This window comes from Cervus canadensis, chromosome 5, assembly GCF_019320065.1.
Source record: "Cervus canadensis isolate Bull #8, Minnesota chromosome 5, ASM1932006v1, whole genome shotgun sequence".
In the NCBI taxonomy this organism is placed as follows: Eukaryota; Metazoa; Chordata; class Mammalia; order Artiodactyla; family Cervidae; genus Cervus; species Cervus canadensis.
This window is the reverse complement of record NC_057390.1, coordinates 42,855,949-42,871,528: the sequence shown is the minus strand read 5'-3', so window position 1 is coordinate 42,871,528 and position 15,580 is coordinate 42,855,949. Positions and strand designations below refer to the sequence as shown.

Genomic DNA, 15,580 nt, shown 5'->3' with positions numbered 1-15,580 from the left:
ATGTCTCTGCCTGTTGGACAGTGTCCGCAGAGCTGGGAGTGTTTTATCATCACCGGTCAAGGCGACTGTCCACAGCCCTCCCATTTGTGGAAACACGAGTGTGTGTGGGTTTGAGCAGGAGCAGAGATTAGGTGTCAGTGGGCTGTGTCTGTGTGGCAGGACTGTAGCGTGTCTCCCCTGCCTCTTGTCCATCATCTGTAATAAGCTGCGTGTGTTTGGAGTTGGGGAGTCCAGCCCCCCACAGAGCTGTGCAGTCTGGCCCCCGCACATACCAGAGCCCACAGGGTCCCCACCAGGGGGCTGCCCACCACCTACCATTCCCCAGTTTTCTGCTGTTAAAGACTGTGCCTCTTGCTCCTGTTGATGGAAATAATCAATAAACAATCCATAACAGGAATAGAGAGAAGCTTGTGGCTTTTTGAGCCAAACTGCAGACTGTAACTGAGAAGACAGCCACTCGGGTGACTGGGAACCTGCTCCGGGGAAGCCAGGTCTCAGGACAGTTTTCTGTTTGTCAGAACAGAGAACGTTAAACACGTCAGGGACGCATTCCTTCAAGGTTGAAAAACAACAGGCCAGCGCGTGCAGAGCCAGCGTGGCCTTGGCCCCTGGGAGGGAGTCACCGTCTGAGGACGAGCACTGGCGTCCTGGACGGGCGGCATTTGACCTTTACTGTAACCAGGACGCCCTTCACTTCTGGCCAGTGTGTCCTTTTCTCTAATAATTAAAGCAGGTGTGTGATATATACTTGATAAGCCACAAACGGGTATAAACTTGGAAGTAACTCTTGCTTGAGCCAGAGTGGCATTCCCAGGCCCGTGTGTGAGGACCCCTCTCGTGCCTCCCTCCCCCCCTCCCCCCCGCCGGGCCAGGCCAGCACAGCAGGGGACAGGTGTGCGGCACCCCCCTTCCACCTGGTGGAGGACGAGAGCACCTGAGTTCTTCCCTCTGGCCCGTCCTGCTGCATGGATTCCTTCTGCTCTGCAGCTGGGGGCACTCTGACCGAGGGGCAGAGTATCACAGGAGCAGCAGCATCCTGTGCTCTGGCCACTCTCACCTCTGTCCTCCTGTGCAGGAAATGGGCGTTTGTGCCAGAAACGGGGGCATGAGAAGGAACTTGCCAGCACCAGTGTCTTTACTTCGTGTCACAGTTGTTTTGTTTTAGTAGAAAAGGAAAATCAGAGTGAGTTTCCCATTTGAGTGAAACAGAGAGACAGTGAGGGCTTCCCAAGTGACACTAGTGGTAAAAAAAAACAAAAAACAAAAACCCCACCTGCCAATGCAGGAGATGCCAGAGACTGGGTTCAATCCCTGGGTCAGGAAGATCCCCTGACGAGGGCATGGCAACCCACTCCAGTATTCTTGCCTGGGAAGCCCCGTGGACAGAGAAGCCGGCAAGCTACCGTCCATGGGGTCTCAAAGAGTTTAACACGACTGAGCACACATGCACACACAGCCAGAGAGACAGTGAGCACAGTCAGTCTGCCCCGTGGTAATTTAACCAGGTTGTCCCCACACGCTGGATACACGGGGCTCCTGTGGGCTGAGGTCTTGGAAGCTCCTGCCAGGCGCTGGGGTGACATCAGCACGGGACTGCACCCACAGAAGAAGGAGCATCAACCTACACGTTTCTATGTCGGAGTCCGTTTCCCAGGCAGTCGGTCAGCATGCTCCGCTTGGTGTTAACCAACCATGTAGATGAGGACCTGCCATGTAGCACCAGGAGCTCTGCTTAGTGCTCTGTAATTACCTTATGGGAGAAGAATCTGGAAAATAGGGAATGTCTGTATATGCATAACTGATTCACTTTGCTTTCTGGCAGAAAGTAACAACATTATAAATCAACTATACTCAAATAAAAATTTAAAAACCCACGTAGATGGTGTTTGGTAATGATGCATGTAATTCAGTTGAATTCAATGTAATTCAATTCAAAAATTATTTGAGAGGATTTGAATTTTAAAAATACCAGTTATTAAAAGTTGCTTTTTAAACTTTGCCAGACGTGCTCGGGCTTCTGTCCAGGCCCTCGGTGTTTGAGCTCTTAGGAGCAGCTGCCATTCTTGGTCTGTTACCTTTGGGCAGGTTATTCGTCTCAGGCAGGGTGTTACGTCAGGGGCAGAATTTGTTCTGGCTGAAATCATGGCATCGGCTGGGCTGGTGGACTTGCAGCCTTTCGTGCAGCATGTGGGAGGGCCGAATGCGGGACCAGCTCAGCACAGACGAGCTGCATGTGGTTACGCATCCAGCAGGTTGTCGGGTGCACTCATCCTGGGTCCTGGACCTCCTGCTCTGGTCTGAATGTTTGTGTACCAAAATTTGGTACCAACATACCCAAATGTACCAACATATGTACAAATATGTACATATGTACAAATGTACAAATATGTACCAACATACCCAAAATTGATATGTTGAGATCCTGACCCCTGATGCTTGTGAGGCTATGAGGTCAGGCGTGAAGGTCTGGAATGGGACCCGTGGAGCCCCTGTCCCTCCATCGCGGGAGGGCTCAGCGAGGAGGCGCCAGCCAGAACCCAGGGGGCAGGGGCAGAGTCCTCACCCAGCACGGCCACACTGGCCACCCTGGTGCCTTGGTCCTGGGCTTGCTGCCTCCAGGACCGTGACACGTGAATTTCCGTTGTTTATAAGCCACCTGGTCAGTGGTGTTTTGTTACAGTGACTCTAAGGGACTGAGACTCGGCCCAGTAGATGAGAAAATGGCCAGAGCTCATGAAATACAAGCCTCTCCAGTCTGGATGGACGTCAGGGACGTCTGGGGTACAGACCTGTCCTGTGGGATCTGCCGGAGACCCCATGTCAGCCATGAGGAGGGGGGTTAATCGGATGATGGAAGCCCCCGGGAGAACCTCTGGGAATCCCAGAACCCAGGAAACTACCGCACAGGCCCACTGCTCAAAGCTGGCCTTGAGGGGTTTTATATTAAAACAGCTTCCCACTTGCTTCAAGGCTGTCTTGCTGCGTGTGCAGGCTGTAGTGATCTAGGTCAAGGGAGTTCAGATAAATGTTTTCTTATGGTTACAATCACAGTCTAAAGAATTGTTTGCATTTCTTAGAGTGACATTATTAAGTGCCAGAAATGGTTTAAAAGTAACAAAAGGCCTGGATACAAAAATTGAGCAATGGTGTTGATTTGGCCTCAAATTACCCCTTGTCCTCTTGGAGGAATAACTCATGTCCGCTCTGTGGTGGACATGAGTTGGCTGGGAGGGGATGTGAGGGACCAGCCGGCCGGCCGTGCAGCCCGCACCGGTCGGGGCCACATGGTTGCCCATCCACCCTCGGCTCCTGGACCCTGGGGAGCAACGCACTATTACCTGCGTGAATCTTGTAGGGAACACAGGTGGCTCCCGGCCGCACGCAGGCTCCCTGTGCTGGGTGAGTCGGGCACCTCTTACATACCCGCTAGGTCTGCAGAACACGCTGCGAGCACACAGTAGGCATTCCGAATGTTCTGATGTGACAGCACATGGTGTTAGGACGTAACACAAGCAGTTACTTTGTAAGAAGCTGAGACCCGGAAAGAACAGCTGCCCCTGCTGCCCAGGAGACACCCTCGGGCTGTGTTGGAGACTCGGAGGGACTGAGAGGTGGGACTGGAGAGGCTGCCCCCTCTCCCATCTACTCCCCAGGCCCCAGGCCCCCACCTCTGCAGGGCTGACGGTGAGCACTGCGGGCGACCCTGTGTTAGGAGCACAGCCAGGTGGAGAGCATCCCTTGTCCTTTGCCCGAGTTGCAGACCCAGGAGGACTGGCCGCTGGGTTATAGGCTCGACTGGGGCCAAACAGGAGGAGTTGTAACTGGACACGGGCTCTCTCCCTGGCGCCCCTTCGGGAGCCTGGGACTGAGCCGTCACTGCCCAGAGCCGGGGAGGGAATGGGTTCCTGCCAGCGCCGCCACCGGCGGCTGTTACTTCCCCTGGAGGGCGGCTGCACAGCCGGTCTTTTGTCAGGGGAGGGCCCTGCAGCTTCCAGACCCACCGCAAGCTCTGGACTCTGGACGGGAAGGGCTGCGTGACCCTGGAGCAGCTGACGTGTGGGAAGCGGGAGGGGAGTGCGGGGGAGTGACCAGGGGAGCCGCCTGGGTGTTGTGCGTCCCTCCATCCCCTGTCCCTCAGTCCTGCCGCTCCTACCATGGCGCTCCGGGGCCCGCGCCCAGCCGTCATCCTGGAGGACCAGGAGGTCCCCCCGGCAGCCCATAACGGGGAGCCCCAGGGTCTTGGCAGCCAGGATGAGAGGGCCGAGTCCAGGGTACAGCGCCGGCACAGCGATGTCAGGGTCTACAAGGAGTTCTGTGACTTTTACGCCAAATTGTGAGTGGCCCCCTCCCACGCCCCCTCCTGGGGCTGGAGTTCACTGCCTTGGGGTTTGACCTGCACCTTCAGCGGGGCTCCTTCCAGGACTGGAGGTGGGGGGCGAGAGTGCCCAGGACAAAGTGCAGAAAAGAAGGGAGGAGAGAAGGAATGTGCTGCCTACAGGCAGGAGGAGGGCCCTGCTGACTCCTCCTGGGAGCTGGAATGGAATCACTGCATCTCCATCTCCGGGTGTGCTTAGCAGGGAGGGGAGTTTACCTGGCCTGAGTCTCTGCTTCCTCCCTCCACTCCCTGTGCTTTCGCTGTAGATGTCCCGCTTCTCTTTACCTGAGACAGCAAGCTCCTGATGAGCTCTAACACCAATCAGACCAACACAGTTACACTGTAACCAGAATGCTTGGTGAACTCAAGGTGCTTTGGAGGCTCACATTCCTGCACTTTAATGCTAGAACATATGTTTCACACACTTCGATAAACAAGGCACTTAAATAACGGAAGGCTCGGTGATGTCAGGTTTTCTGTGTGCGGCTGATTTGTGGATGCAGATCGGCTGAAACAGTTGTGACCAGGCCATCACCAAGGCTCTCTTGCTCCCCAGGCGTACATTTCCCACCATGGAAATCCTCTTTGAAATATTAGCCTGTTAATTATAACTAATCCGACGACAGCTCAGTGTTCAGTGTGGTCCTCACTTTACCATCTGGGGGTATTGGCTGCGGGGGCTGTGCCCCGAGGGTCAGGGCTGTACAAGAACTCTGCATCTTCCACTGAACCTTGCTGTAAACCTAAAACTGCTCAAAAACAGCCCATTAAAATATATATATATATACATATAATAGTGCTAGAGGGTCAGAGAAGAAGGGCAATGTAAGCAGTTGAGTAGGTTGGTGAAATTATTGGTTTGTTTGGGCTTCTTTCCTCAAAGTTTCTGCTAATGTTCTCTTTCCTTTGTTTTCTTGCTTGTTGTTAAAATGAACACTTCTTCAAAAACACAGAACCTTCTAAGACTAATTTACTTTTCACGCGTGTGGGGGAAAACTTGCTTTTATAATGTGTCTGTTTTCTAACCGCATTCTAATCTGTGAGTATTTGAACTTGAGTGTAAATGGTCTGTAGTGTAATGAGCATAAATTGGTTAGTGATAAACAATTTGATCTGGGGACCCATTCATAGTCTTGAAAAATATTGAGGTCTCCAAATAGGTCTTGTTTTATCAGTATTTACTGTTTTAGAACATAAAACTGAGAAAAATTTTAAGTACTTGTGATTAGTTCACTTAAAATAGCAACGTGCTCATTACACATTAATAATATTAATATTAATTTTATATGAAATATGTTTCCAAAATGACAAAACCCTGGTAGAAAGAGTGGCATTGTGTTAACATGTTTGCAAATTGTGTGTCTCAATAAAGCCATGCCATCTGTCTTCAGTCTTCTGGAAGATGTTGTTTTGAATGAAGTTTATAAAGAAATTGTGACCCCTGCAGAGATGTGGGGAAGAGGGGACTTTTCCTCCCAGATAATGTCACAGATCTGGGAAATTGGGATTCGGGGCACTCCAGGGTTTCTCCTGTAGCTCTCTTGGGATTCTGCTAAAATCACTGAGCATTCAGTGACTCTTTTGAGAGGATTTTTAAATTAGTAACAATGCTTGATGTTTGAGTAGCTCCTTTTGGTTTCCAAAGTGGTTTTATAGACTTTTTCTTATTTGACTCTCAGAGCAGTACTGGGCCTGTGGGGGTGGCTGTGGGCCACTGCACGTTGTCGAGGGGCACCTGTGGATTTTGGTCCCTGTTGGGAGAAGAGGACCAGAACCAAACTGCCCTTGTTCATCCAGCTCACAGCAGAGCCGGGTGACAAGGGAGCTGATGACTTCTCTCCCTGATCCCCAGTACTTTTTCAACAACAGATAGACAGTTCGATGCAGTAGGAGACTTAGGTCAAGTTTGCCAATTGTCAAGGCCACATCCCTCCCTTCCTTTCCTGGCAATGCTTTAATCGAGTTTTGTTGGTGTGGGGTCGTGGACATGGACTTCTGCGTGGGGTGTGAAGTCGACAAAGCAGGATGTTGCTCTGTGAGACCATTGCCAGGTGACGGTGGGAGTGGGGGTGAGGTGTGGTCTGTGCAGACCTTGCTAAGGAAGCAGTGAGATGTGGGCTGTGATGGGAGCAAGGCAGCAGTCCTCCAAGGGATGGGGGGAACTCTACCTCCCCCCTGGGGGCTGGGCAGGCTCTGGAGGTTGGCAGTGACTACCCAAGGAGGGCTGAGTGGGTGTCTGGGGATGCAGACACACAGCGGAGCACATGCTCTGAGTGGGCGTCTGGGTATCTGAAAATAAACTTGCAAATCATGAATCCGCTGGGCCAGTACCAGCTCTGGCAGGGCCTTCCCCCTGGGGCTGTCCAGAGACCCAACAGTCCTTCCCCAGAGCCCGCAGTCTGCAGAGATCTGACCGGGGCTCGGTTGGTGCTTTCCCTTTGCTGAACGCACCGAGTGTCCGGGGTCCGGGGGAGCCGTGGCTGGCAGCTGCTCAGCCCGGGCCTTGTCGTGGGTCCCCTCTCGTGGCAGGTCTCTCGGGTCCTGTCGAGCATGGTACCATCATCCCATTTTGGCACCTGGGCAGGGGAGCCTGGATTCTGGGCCTGTGTCTTCCCTTGAACCAGACAGCTGTGCGAGGCTGGGCTTGTCTGTTTCTGGACCTGCACATCACCGGCTGTAAAATGTTCTCAGGGTGGGAAATTCTGTGACCTTCAGATCCATCTCCCGATGACCGTGTTCGGATCCGTCTCCCAGTATCCACGTTTGGCATTTGTCCCCCTCTGTCGGACTGTAGGACTGAAGCTGCTTTGGCAGGGTCTCACCAGCTGGGGCCTGTATCTGGGTTGTGCCTTCAGCATGTACAGGCTGTGCTGGGGGGCAGTTTAGTGAAGCCGATGTCAGGCCCTCAGTTCAATCCTTTGATGTGGCTCATGAGGCTCCCCTTCAGCCCTGGCTCTTCACGGGCCGGGCAGGGGGTAGGGTGCCCTCTGGGCTGTTGGCAGGAGGATGCAGGATGTTAGCAAACCAGAGGGTCTGCATCCAGATGCCACATGAGAAAGTGGGCTTGAGACCTTGGGTCGCAGGTGGGAAGCCAGCTTTATGGACAAGACACGGTTGTTGTGACCCCAGACCGAGCTTTCGGAAGGGCTGCCATCTGTGACCCATGTCCCCTGTCTGTCTGTTGCAGCAACATGGCCAACGCCCTGGCCAACGCCAGCTGTGAGCGCTGCCGGGGCGGCTTTGCGCCCGCTGAGAAGATTGTCAACAGCAATGGCGAGCTCTACCATGAGCAGTGCTTCGTGTGTGCCCAGTGCTTCCAGCAGTTCCCAGAGGGCCTCTTCTATGAGGTGGGTATGGGTGAGCTGTGGGGGCGGGGCAGTGATGCTGGGGGGTTGGAGGGGGGGTTGGGCAGTGATACTGGGTGGAGGGGGCGGGGAGAGAGGGCCTGGGCAGTGATGCTGGGCTGGGGGAGCTGGGCAGTGATGCTGTGTTGGTGGGGGCTGGGCAGTGTTGGTGGGGGCTGGGCAGTGATGGTGGGTGGAGGGGACAGGGAGGGAGGTCTGCCCAATGATGCTCGGTCGTGGTGGGGGCTGGGCAGTAATGGTGGGTGGTGATCAGCCCTGTGGATGCCCCCCAGCACCTGTGTCCTAAAGGAGCTCTTGTTTGTTGAGTGGGGGCACCCCATCTTATCCTGTTCTTCTCAATGTCTCCTCTTCTTTCCCAAACACCTATTCTTCCTGGTCCTATGGTTGTTACCATGGGTGCTGGGTGCAAGTGTGTTCATGCTGACTGTCCTGAAATGCCCCCTCACGTCTGCTTTGGGGCTGGTCTAGGGACGGCCTCAATCTGGGAGTGAGGGCAACAGTGTGTGTGTGTGTCTGCTTGTCTGTGTATATATCTGTGTCTGTATGTGTCTGTGTATATCTGTGTGTGTGGTGTGTGTCTGTGTGTGGTCTGTGTGTGTGGCTGTGTATGTGTGTGGCTGTGCATGTGTCTGTGTGTGAGTGTGTGCCTGTGTGATCACCTCCTTGTGCGTCTGCACGCGTGTCTCTATATGGTGATATGTGTACACAGTTATGTGACACCCAGACGTGGCTGCTGTTTGGTTTCTCCTCCTGCAGATTTTAAACTTTTCCTGTTTTACAGGCCATTCCTGAGGAAGGAAAGGTGGCTTTTAAAGGTCATTAGTAAGTCAGTTGTTGGTCAGTCCAACATTGTTTTCCCATAGGAATGGGGCCTGGGAGGGAGGCTCGCGGCCAACCTGCAGAAGTCATGGGGCCACAGAGCAGAGCAGTGTGTGTGTCGGGACAAACTCCAGAACACCGTGTTGCTCAGACACATCTATTCAGCTCCTACCGTGTTCCCAGAACACATGTTCCCTACGACAGAAACCCTCGCCATCAGAACAGGAATCTCTTTCTGTCAAGGGTGATGGCCTTCAGGCTCGTTCTGGGGACCGAGCAGGGCTCTCCAGTCCCTAAGCTGGTGCAGGGGAGGCTGTGGCCCCTGGTGCCCAGGCCCGCAGCGCAGCCTCGGGGATCCAGGGAGCCTGCCCCAAGGAAACCCTCGTCTCCACACTTGTAAAGCCTTTACCTGCCTGATCATTTTTGAGGCCGAGAGAGGCTGCGTGCCCTTGACAAGAGCAGACCAGTGATGTAATAGGGTTAGAACCCAGTTTGGTCCTCTGATATCTGACATGGTTTTCTTTCCCTGACCTACTGTTTTCAGAGCTAAGATTTTTACTGAAATGGGTAGTTATGGCAATGGCCTTAAGAGGGAGGAAAAGAGAAGAGGCAGGCTCTTGATCTCCGTGGCTTGCTGTTGCCTCTCCATCACTTTCTTTTTCCCATACTGTGAGAAGGGTACAAGCAGTCCCCCAAATACAAAACATTAATAAACTAGATAATGTTGAACTCCGAGTCTTCTAGGTGTCAGGCATCCTTATCAGTGGAGGGCTGAAATCACTGTGAGGAAAAGAGGGGTCCTGCTTATCTAGGTAGGATATGGTGCTCATGCGAATAATCAAACAGTAAATGCAATTTAACACTTGTAACATGCTTTCCTAAAAACTATTGATCAATTGATAGATTGATTTAGCTGCATCAGAATCGTCACTACGTCATGTGGGATCTTTGATTCTGGTGCAAAGACTGTCTAATTGAGGCACGCAGGCTTCGTAGTTGAGGCTCACAGGCTTGGTAGTTATGGCACGTGGGCTTAACTGCTCCTCCACTTGTGGAATCTTCTGGGACCAGGGATCGAACCCATGTCCCCTGCATAACCACTGGATGACCAGGGAAGTCCCCATACTTACATTTTGATCATTTGTATAGTAATAATTTTTGTAATGGGCTTCCCTTGTGGCTCAGATGGTAAGGAATCCACCTGCAATGCAGGAGACCTGGGTTCGATCCCTGGGTCGGGAAGATACCCTGGAGGATGGCATGGCAACCCACTCCAGTATTCTTGCCTGGAGAATTCCATGGACAGTCCATGGGGTGGCAAAGAGTCGGACATGACTGAGTGACTAAGCACAGCACATCACACAAAAGTGTTTACAGTTAAAATATGCTAGAATATTTACTGTCTATAAATTTATTTTTTCAACATGGGGAGAAGGGTCTGTGGTTCTCCTCCACCCTGCAGGTGGGGTTTGAGCCAAGACCTGGTGAAGCCCGGTGAGCAGTGGGCTCATTGCTCTTTGGAGGTGGAGGGTTACTTCTGGCCTCAGCTGGTCGGGGAGCCTGTCCTGTATCCACACGCATGTGTGTGGAAGGTGCCAGAGGGTGCCCCTCTGCTTCACAGGCCTTAGGAGGATGATGGATCCTGGGGCTGTCTCCTACTCATGAGGGGTGGTACTTTCTGTTTCAGTTTGAAGGAAGGAAGTACTGTGAACATGACTTCCAGATGCTCTTTGCTCCTTGCTGTCATCAGTGTGGTAAGTGTTGGTGCCCAACCTGCCGTGAAAAGTGAGTTTCCTTCTGCAGGACTTCCTCCCACGAGCTGCGTAGGAGGGAGAGTTGTCAGGTGCTTGTCAGCCGCGCCCCCCGTCATCGAGGTTAACCACCTGGGAGAGTCCCAACCCGAGAGCACCACTTCTCATGGCCCAAGGGGTGACTGACCCCAGGACCTGCCGGGCTTCCATGCAGTTCCCTTTTGTCAATGCAGTCGGTGGGGGGCAGCAGGGACCTCGAGAGGCACAGAGGTGGCCTGCCGGTCACACAGCCGGAGAACCTGGGATTAGCAAGTAGATGCTGAGAAGGCTGGATGCAGGAAGAAGTTAAGTCTGCGTCACAAGAAAGCAGGCTGTGAATTTCTGTTTTCTGTGCCTATGACCTGATATAACCACAGGCCTCGGAGAGGGAGAGCCCACACCTTGTTTAGAAAAGGAGAACAGACCCAGAGATGAGACAAGATGGCCCAAGAATGTGGCTGCAGGGCCAAACACAAGGGCTCAGGGGACATGGAGGCGTTTTTCTAACGCAGCGCCTCCTGTGGGGTCCTAGCACAGGGAGAATGCTTTCCCGGGGCCGTGGGCAGGGAGGCCGAGCTGTGGCCTGAGTGTCCCTCCTGCAGGTGAATTCATCATCGGCCGGGTGATCAAAGCCATGAACAACAGCTGGCACCCCGAGTGCTTCCGCTGCGACCTCTGCCAGGAGGTCCTGGCCGACATCGGTTTCGTCAAGAACGCCGGGAGGTACGAGCAGGGCACCGGTCCCCACAAGGCAGGTGGGTGGGTGGGCAGGGTGGTGCCTCAGGGTCACCTGTGCTCCCAGGTCATGCACGGGCAGTGTGGCGTGGCCGGGCCTGTGGGGGGTGCCCTGGCATTGTCCTGCATCTGGCACGGCTGCCAGGGGGGTCTTTTAAGCACTACCTGATCATCTGGGTGGGAGTAAGTAGCTTCCTATGGAAAGTGGGGCTTGGTTCTGCTCTTGAAACACAGCAGTAATTTTTAAGAAACGGTCTCTTGAATTTTTTTGCATAGATATGGGAAGTTTTTTTGTTTTTTTTTTAATTAGAAGAACTTTGGATTTTAAATGTCAGCTTCTATGGCTCTTTTTAGGCACCTGTGTCGCCCCTGTCATAACCGGGAGAAAGCCCGGGGCCTCGGCAAATACATCTGCCAGAAGTGCCACGCCATCATCGACGAGCAGCCCCTGATATTCAAGAACGACCCCTACCATCCAGACCACTTCAACTGCGCCAACTGTGGGTAGGCCCGCGTTCTCTTGCTTACTGTACAGACAGTGGAAATAAGTGAACGCACTGACCTGGGTATTATGTTACTCCAGCACCCAAACTGGTTTTCTTCAGCTTTTAATCCGGAAAATGTTAAACCTATAGGAGAGTCAAGAGACTCATACCCAGAGAACCCCAGACCCTTCATGAAGTCTCACTGGGTAACATGTTGCCGTGGGGGTGTGTGTGTGTGTGTACAAGTGTGCATAAACATGTACCTTTAAATGTGTGTGCTTAGTCACTCAGTTGTGTCTGACTCTTGTGACACCACAGACTGTAGCCCACCAGGCTCCTCTGTCCATGGGATTTCCCAGGCAAGAATACTGGAGTGGGTTGCCATGCCCTCCTCCAGGGGATCTTCCCAACCCAGGGATCAAACCTGTGTCTATCAGCTCATATTAAAATATCTCCAGTGATCCCCACAGCTGTTTTTCATCACATTGTTTTTAATACAGGGTCCCCTCTCCCATGCAAAGAAAAAAACTTTAATTGATCTTATCTTTGTATCAAAATGGATATAACTTTCACAGTTGTAACCATTAGCATTTAAAATACACCTGTTTACTTTCGCTCTCTATTTACATCTAAAGGCAATTTTGTTTTTTCTTCAGTAGCTCAAGATAAGTTGTTAGGCTATGCGTTTCACAGTCTGCTGTGTATTATAAGAACTTAATGGAAAAGGTACTTGACCGTAGTCGGTGTGACTGTCCTGGCTGTTACCACGGGGAGTAGCGAGCTGCAGTGAAAGCTGACAGACAGCTTGTTTGGGGGATTCGGTTCCTGCTTGGTCTGGTTTTCTTGCCTTTCCTCCCTCTGTTCATTCTTCATGAGCACTTCTCCTAAAGAACCTTTTAAAACAGATGAAATTCGTCTTGTTTGGGGGCTACCTCTGTTTATTAACTCAGGAGACTGAAGATAGTAGTGAACTCAAGCATTTGTCAGGGGAGCGGTCTGGGCGTTTGGGCTGCATGTTTCCTATGGACCTACAGCTGTTCTTAGCAGCTTGTTAGTGTCTGTCAGGAAGTGGAACTGGTCTCCACACTCTTGTTATTTTAGGAAGATAGCGTCAGCAGGTCTGTCCCTGGGCCTGCATCCCTCTCCCCCAGCTTCTTAAGGAAAACAAGGAGGGACTCTATAATAATAAAGTGTCAGCAGAGACAAGGGCCCGCGTGGGGGGTACTTTTGACTGGTCGTCTCTGGGTGATGTTTATGTTGACACGAATATGAAGCCTGCTGGAGCTGGTCGATCACTGTGACCACCTCTGGGGGGAGCAAGCAGTTATGGGGTTGTTGTGGTGGTCTATTCAGATGCCTTCTCTCAGGGTGTCAGCCGCACCAGCCACCGGCTCTCCCCTCGCTGGTGGTGCTCAGTGGTTCCTCTCTCGGGCAGGAAGGAACTGACCGCTGACGCCCGGGAGCTCAAGGGGGAGCTGTATTGCCTGCCATGCCACGACAAGATGGGGGTGCCCATCTGTGGTGCCTGCCGCCGGCCCATCGAAGGACGTGTGGTGAACGCCATGGGCAAGCAGTGGCACGTGGAGGTGAGTGCCCGTGGCAGGGTGACTGGGCCCTCACACACCCAAGGCTCGGGGGTGTCAGCACGGCTGGGGGATGCTGAGGGGTGAGTGGGGGCACTTGGTGACAGTCAGCGATGTGGGGTACTAAGAACGTAGATGGCACAGTGCTGTGATCAGCCTGTGACGGTGCGGGGAGACCTCTTGGTTCCTGGTCCAACCCAGAGAGGTGTCCACGTGTCCGCTCTGTTCTCATTCTGCTGTTGAGTCCAGGCCTCCGGATGCTGAGTGAAGGCTGGGAGCACCGTAGGGTCGCTTGTGACCCAGATGACACCAACGCCTAGGCTTTCATGGATCTTCTCTTTAGCTCTGGGGCTTTGCTCCACTACATAAATAAAACATGGTGATGCAAATATGACCTCATGCCATTTCTTTCAGCATTTTGTTTGTGCTAAGTGTGAAAAGCCATTCCTTGGACATCGCCATTATGAGAGGAAGGGCCTGGCGTACTGTGAAACCCACTACAACCAGGTAGAGATGGGCTCTTTGAATGTGACACACACTCATGTGAACTTGAGCTTCTCCACATTTACGTGCAAAGAGAGCTCTGGGGAAATGTACACTGGGCTGTACACATGATTTTTTAACTTTTTATTTGGAAAATCACTTCACACTCAGAGAAAAGTGGTAAATACATACAAAGAAAATACCTACATGTTGTACTCAGATTCAGTACCTGCTTCATCACCTGTGTGTCCTTCCTGCCTTCTCTGACACACACATAAATGCTCATCCCATTATACGCAAGTCAATGTATATGTACAAAAGTGTGCCGATTCTTTTCTAAAGCATTTGATGATAAATTCCCTGTGGTCCTTTACCCCTAATGCTTCAGTGTGTACTTCCCAAGAATATGGGACTCACTTGTATAACCACTGTTACCAGTATTGATTACTCTGTCCATTACAGTTTTGTCACTTTACCGAGTAATGTCCTGTCCATTCCAGTTTTGTCACTTTACCGAGTAATGTCCTTCTGGCCTTTTGTCCACTCCAGTGCTGGGCCCAGTCTGGGGTCCTCATGCTCCTTTACCATCCTGAAATCTGGAACATCTCCAGAGCCTTGTTTTGTTTTTCATCAAGATGAATAGTAAATTGTTTTCACTGTAGTAAGTAAAAACTAGTCAATGAGCATTTACTGATCATCTCTATTAACAGCAAATTCTGAGCTTAGGTAGCCAGGCTATTTTTTTTTTAATTGAAGGATAATTGTTTTATAATATTGTGTTGGCATCTGCCACACATCAATGTAAATCAGCCACAGGTATACATATATCCCCTCCTTCCTGAAATCCCCTCCCATCTCCCATGCGTCCCACTCCTCTAGGTGGTTACAGAGCACTCGGTTGAGCTCCCTGTATCACACAGAAAATTCCCTCTTGTTATCTTTTTTACATATGGTACTGTATATGATTCCACACTATTCTTTCAATTCAATGGAATATTACTCAGCTATAAAAAAAAAGGAACTCATTTGCGTCAGTCCTACTGAGGTGGATAAAGCTAGAGCCTATTATACAGAGTGAAGTTAAGTCAGAAAGAAAAATATTGTATGTTAATGCATGTATATGGAAGCTAGAAACATGCTGTAGGGTATTTAAGTTGTACGAAGAACTGAAATTATATTAAATGTTTGGTGTTCTGATACTTAGTTGTAACGTATCTTTAATTTTACCACTTTTTTTTTGTCTTTTCCCATTTTCAGCTATTTGGTGATGTTTGTTTCCACTGCAACCGTGTTATAGAAGGCGATGGTGAGCACCTGTTGGGCACCTTTGGACCCAAACCCCCCCGGTTGTGTGAAAACTGGAAAATGTTGTGATGGTCATCAGTTACTTTTCCTCTTTCTTTGGCATCTTTCCTGAGTGATCTCTGGCCGTGAAATGCTAACTACTAAGAATTGAACTTGTTGCTCATTTGTGATGACACTTTAGGCCAGTGCTGCAGGGTCGTTACCATAGAAACGACTGACCCCGAGTCTTGCTTCTCCCTCCCATCCCTGGAATTACTTTCCGTGGAAGCTGCGGGGTGTGTTCATTAGGAGCACTTGAGCGGGGGTGGGGGGGGGGGTCCCCTGAACCATGCAGACGTGAACACCTGGTGGTTGTCTCTGGATCTTTCCAGAACCTACCCCCTGGTCCCATGTGAGGAGGCCTGATTGACTGGCATGGAAAGGAAGCAGCTGTTTGCCAGCAGTCATTAGCAGATTCTGCCAGAAGCTTCCTGGTGAAGTTGTAAACACTGCTGTTTCCAGACCGCTTCATGCCCCTGGGCAGAGAGCCGAATTTGGGAAATACTTTCTGAAACACTGCCCAAGTGCCCTTTGTGAAGGGGTGGCTTCAGGAAAGTGATCTTTAGTGCCGGTGGAAATAAATCTCACCTCCGTCTGTGGG

At 51.5% G+C, this 15,580-nt stretch overlaps 1 protein-coding gene and 1 long non-coding RNA gene across 8 annotated transcripts in view; one reads left to right on the top strand and one right to left on the bottom strand.

Annotated features, from left to right (window-relative positions):
* The window catches only part of LIMS1 (LIM zinc finger domain containing 1), an 81,023-nt gene that overhangs the window by 59,843 nt on the left and 5,600 nt on the right, over positions 1-15,580 (top strand). For 5 of the 7 annotated variants that reach the window (XM_043468678.1, XM_043468677.1, XM_043468679.1 and 2 more), the window contains exons 2-8: positions 7,563-7,722; positions 10,247-10,313; positions 10,952-11,072; positions 11,439-11,588; positions 13,005-13,155; positions 13,567-13,659; positions 14,893-14,941. In XM_043468678.1, the coding sequence (XP_043324613.1) occupies positions 7,563-7,722; positions 10,247-10,313; positions 10,952-11,072; positions 11,439-11,588; positions 13,005-13,155; positions 13,567-13,659; positions 14,893-14,941 (791 nt within the window). Of the gene's footprint in view, positions 1-3,952; positions 4,334-7,562; positions 7,723-10,246; positions 10,314-10,951; positions 11,073-11,438; positions 11,589-13,004; positions 13,156-13,566; positions 13,660-14,892; positions 14,942-15,580 lie in introns of those variants that run through there. The other 2 variants (XM_043468673.1, XM_043468674.1) reach the window with 2 other exon arrangements.
* Positions 1,661-4,612, bottom strand: LOC122441717. Its single transcript, XR_006269428.1, has 3 exons — positions 4,592-4,612; positions 3,339-3,475; positions 1,661-1,766 (listed from the first exon to the last, which is right to left on the bottom strand). It is a non-coding gene; the product is annotated as an uncharacterized LOC122441717 (long non-coding RNA).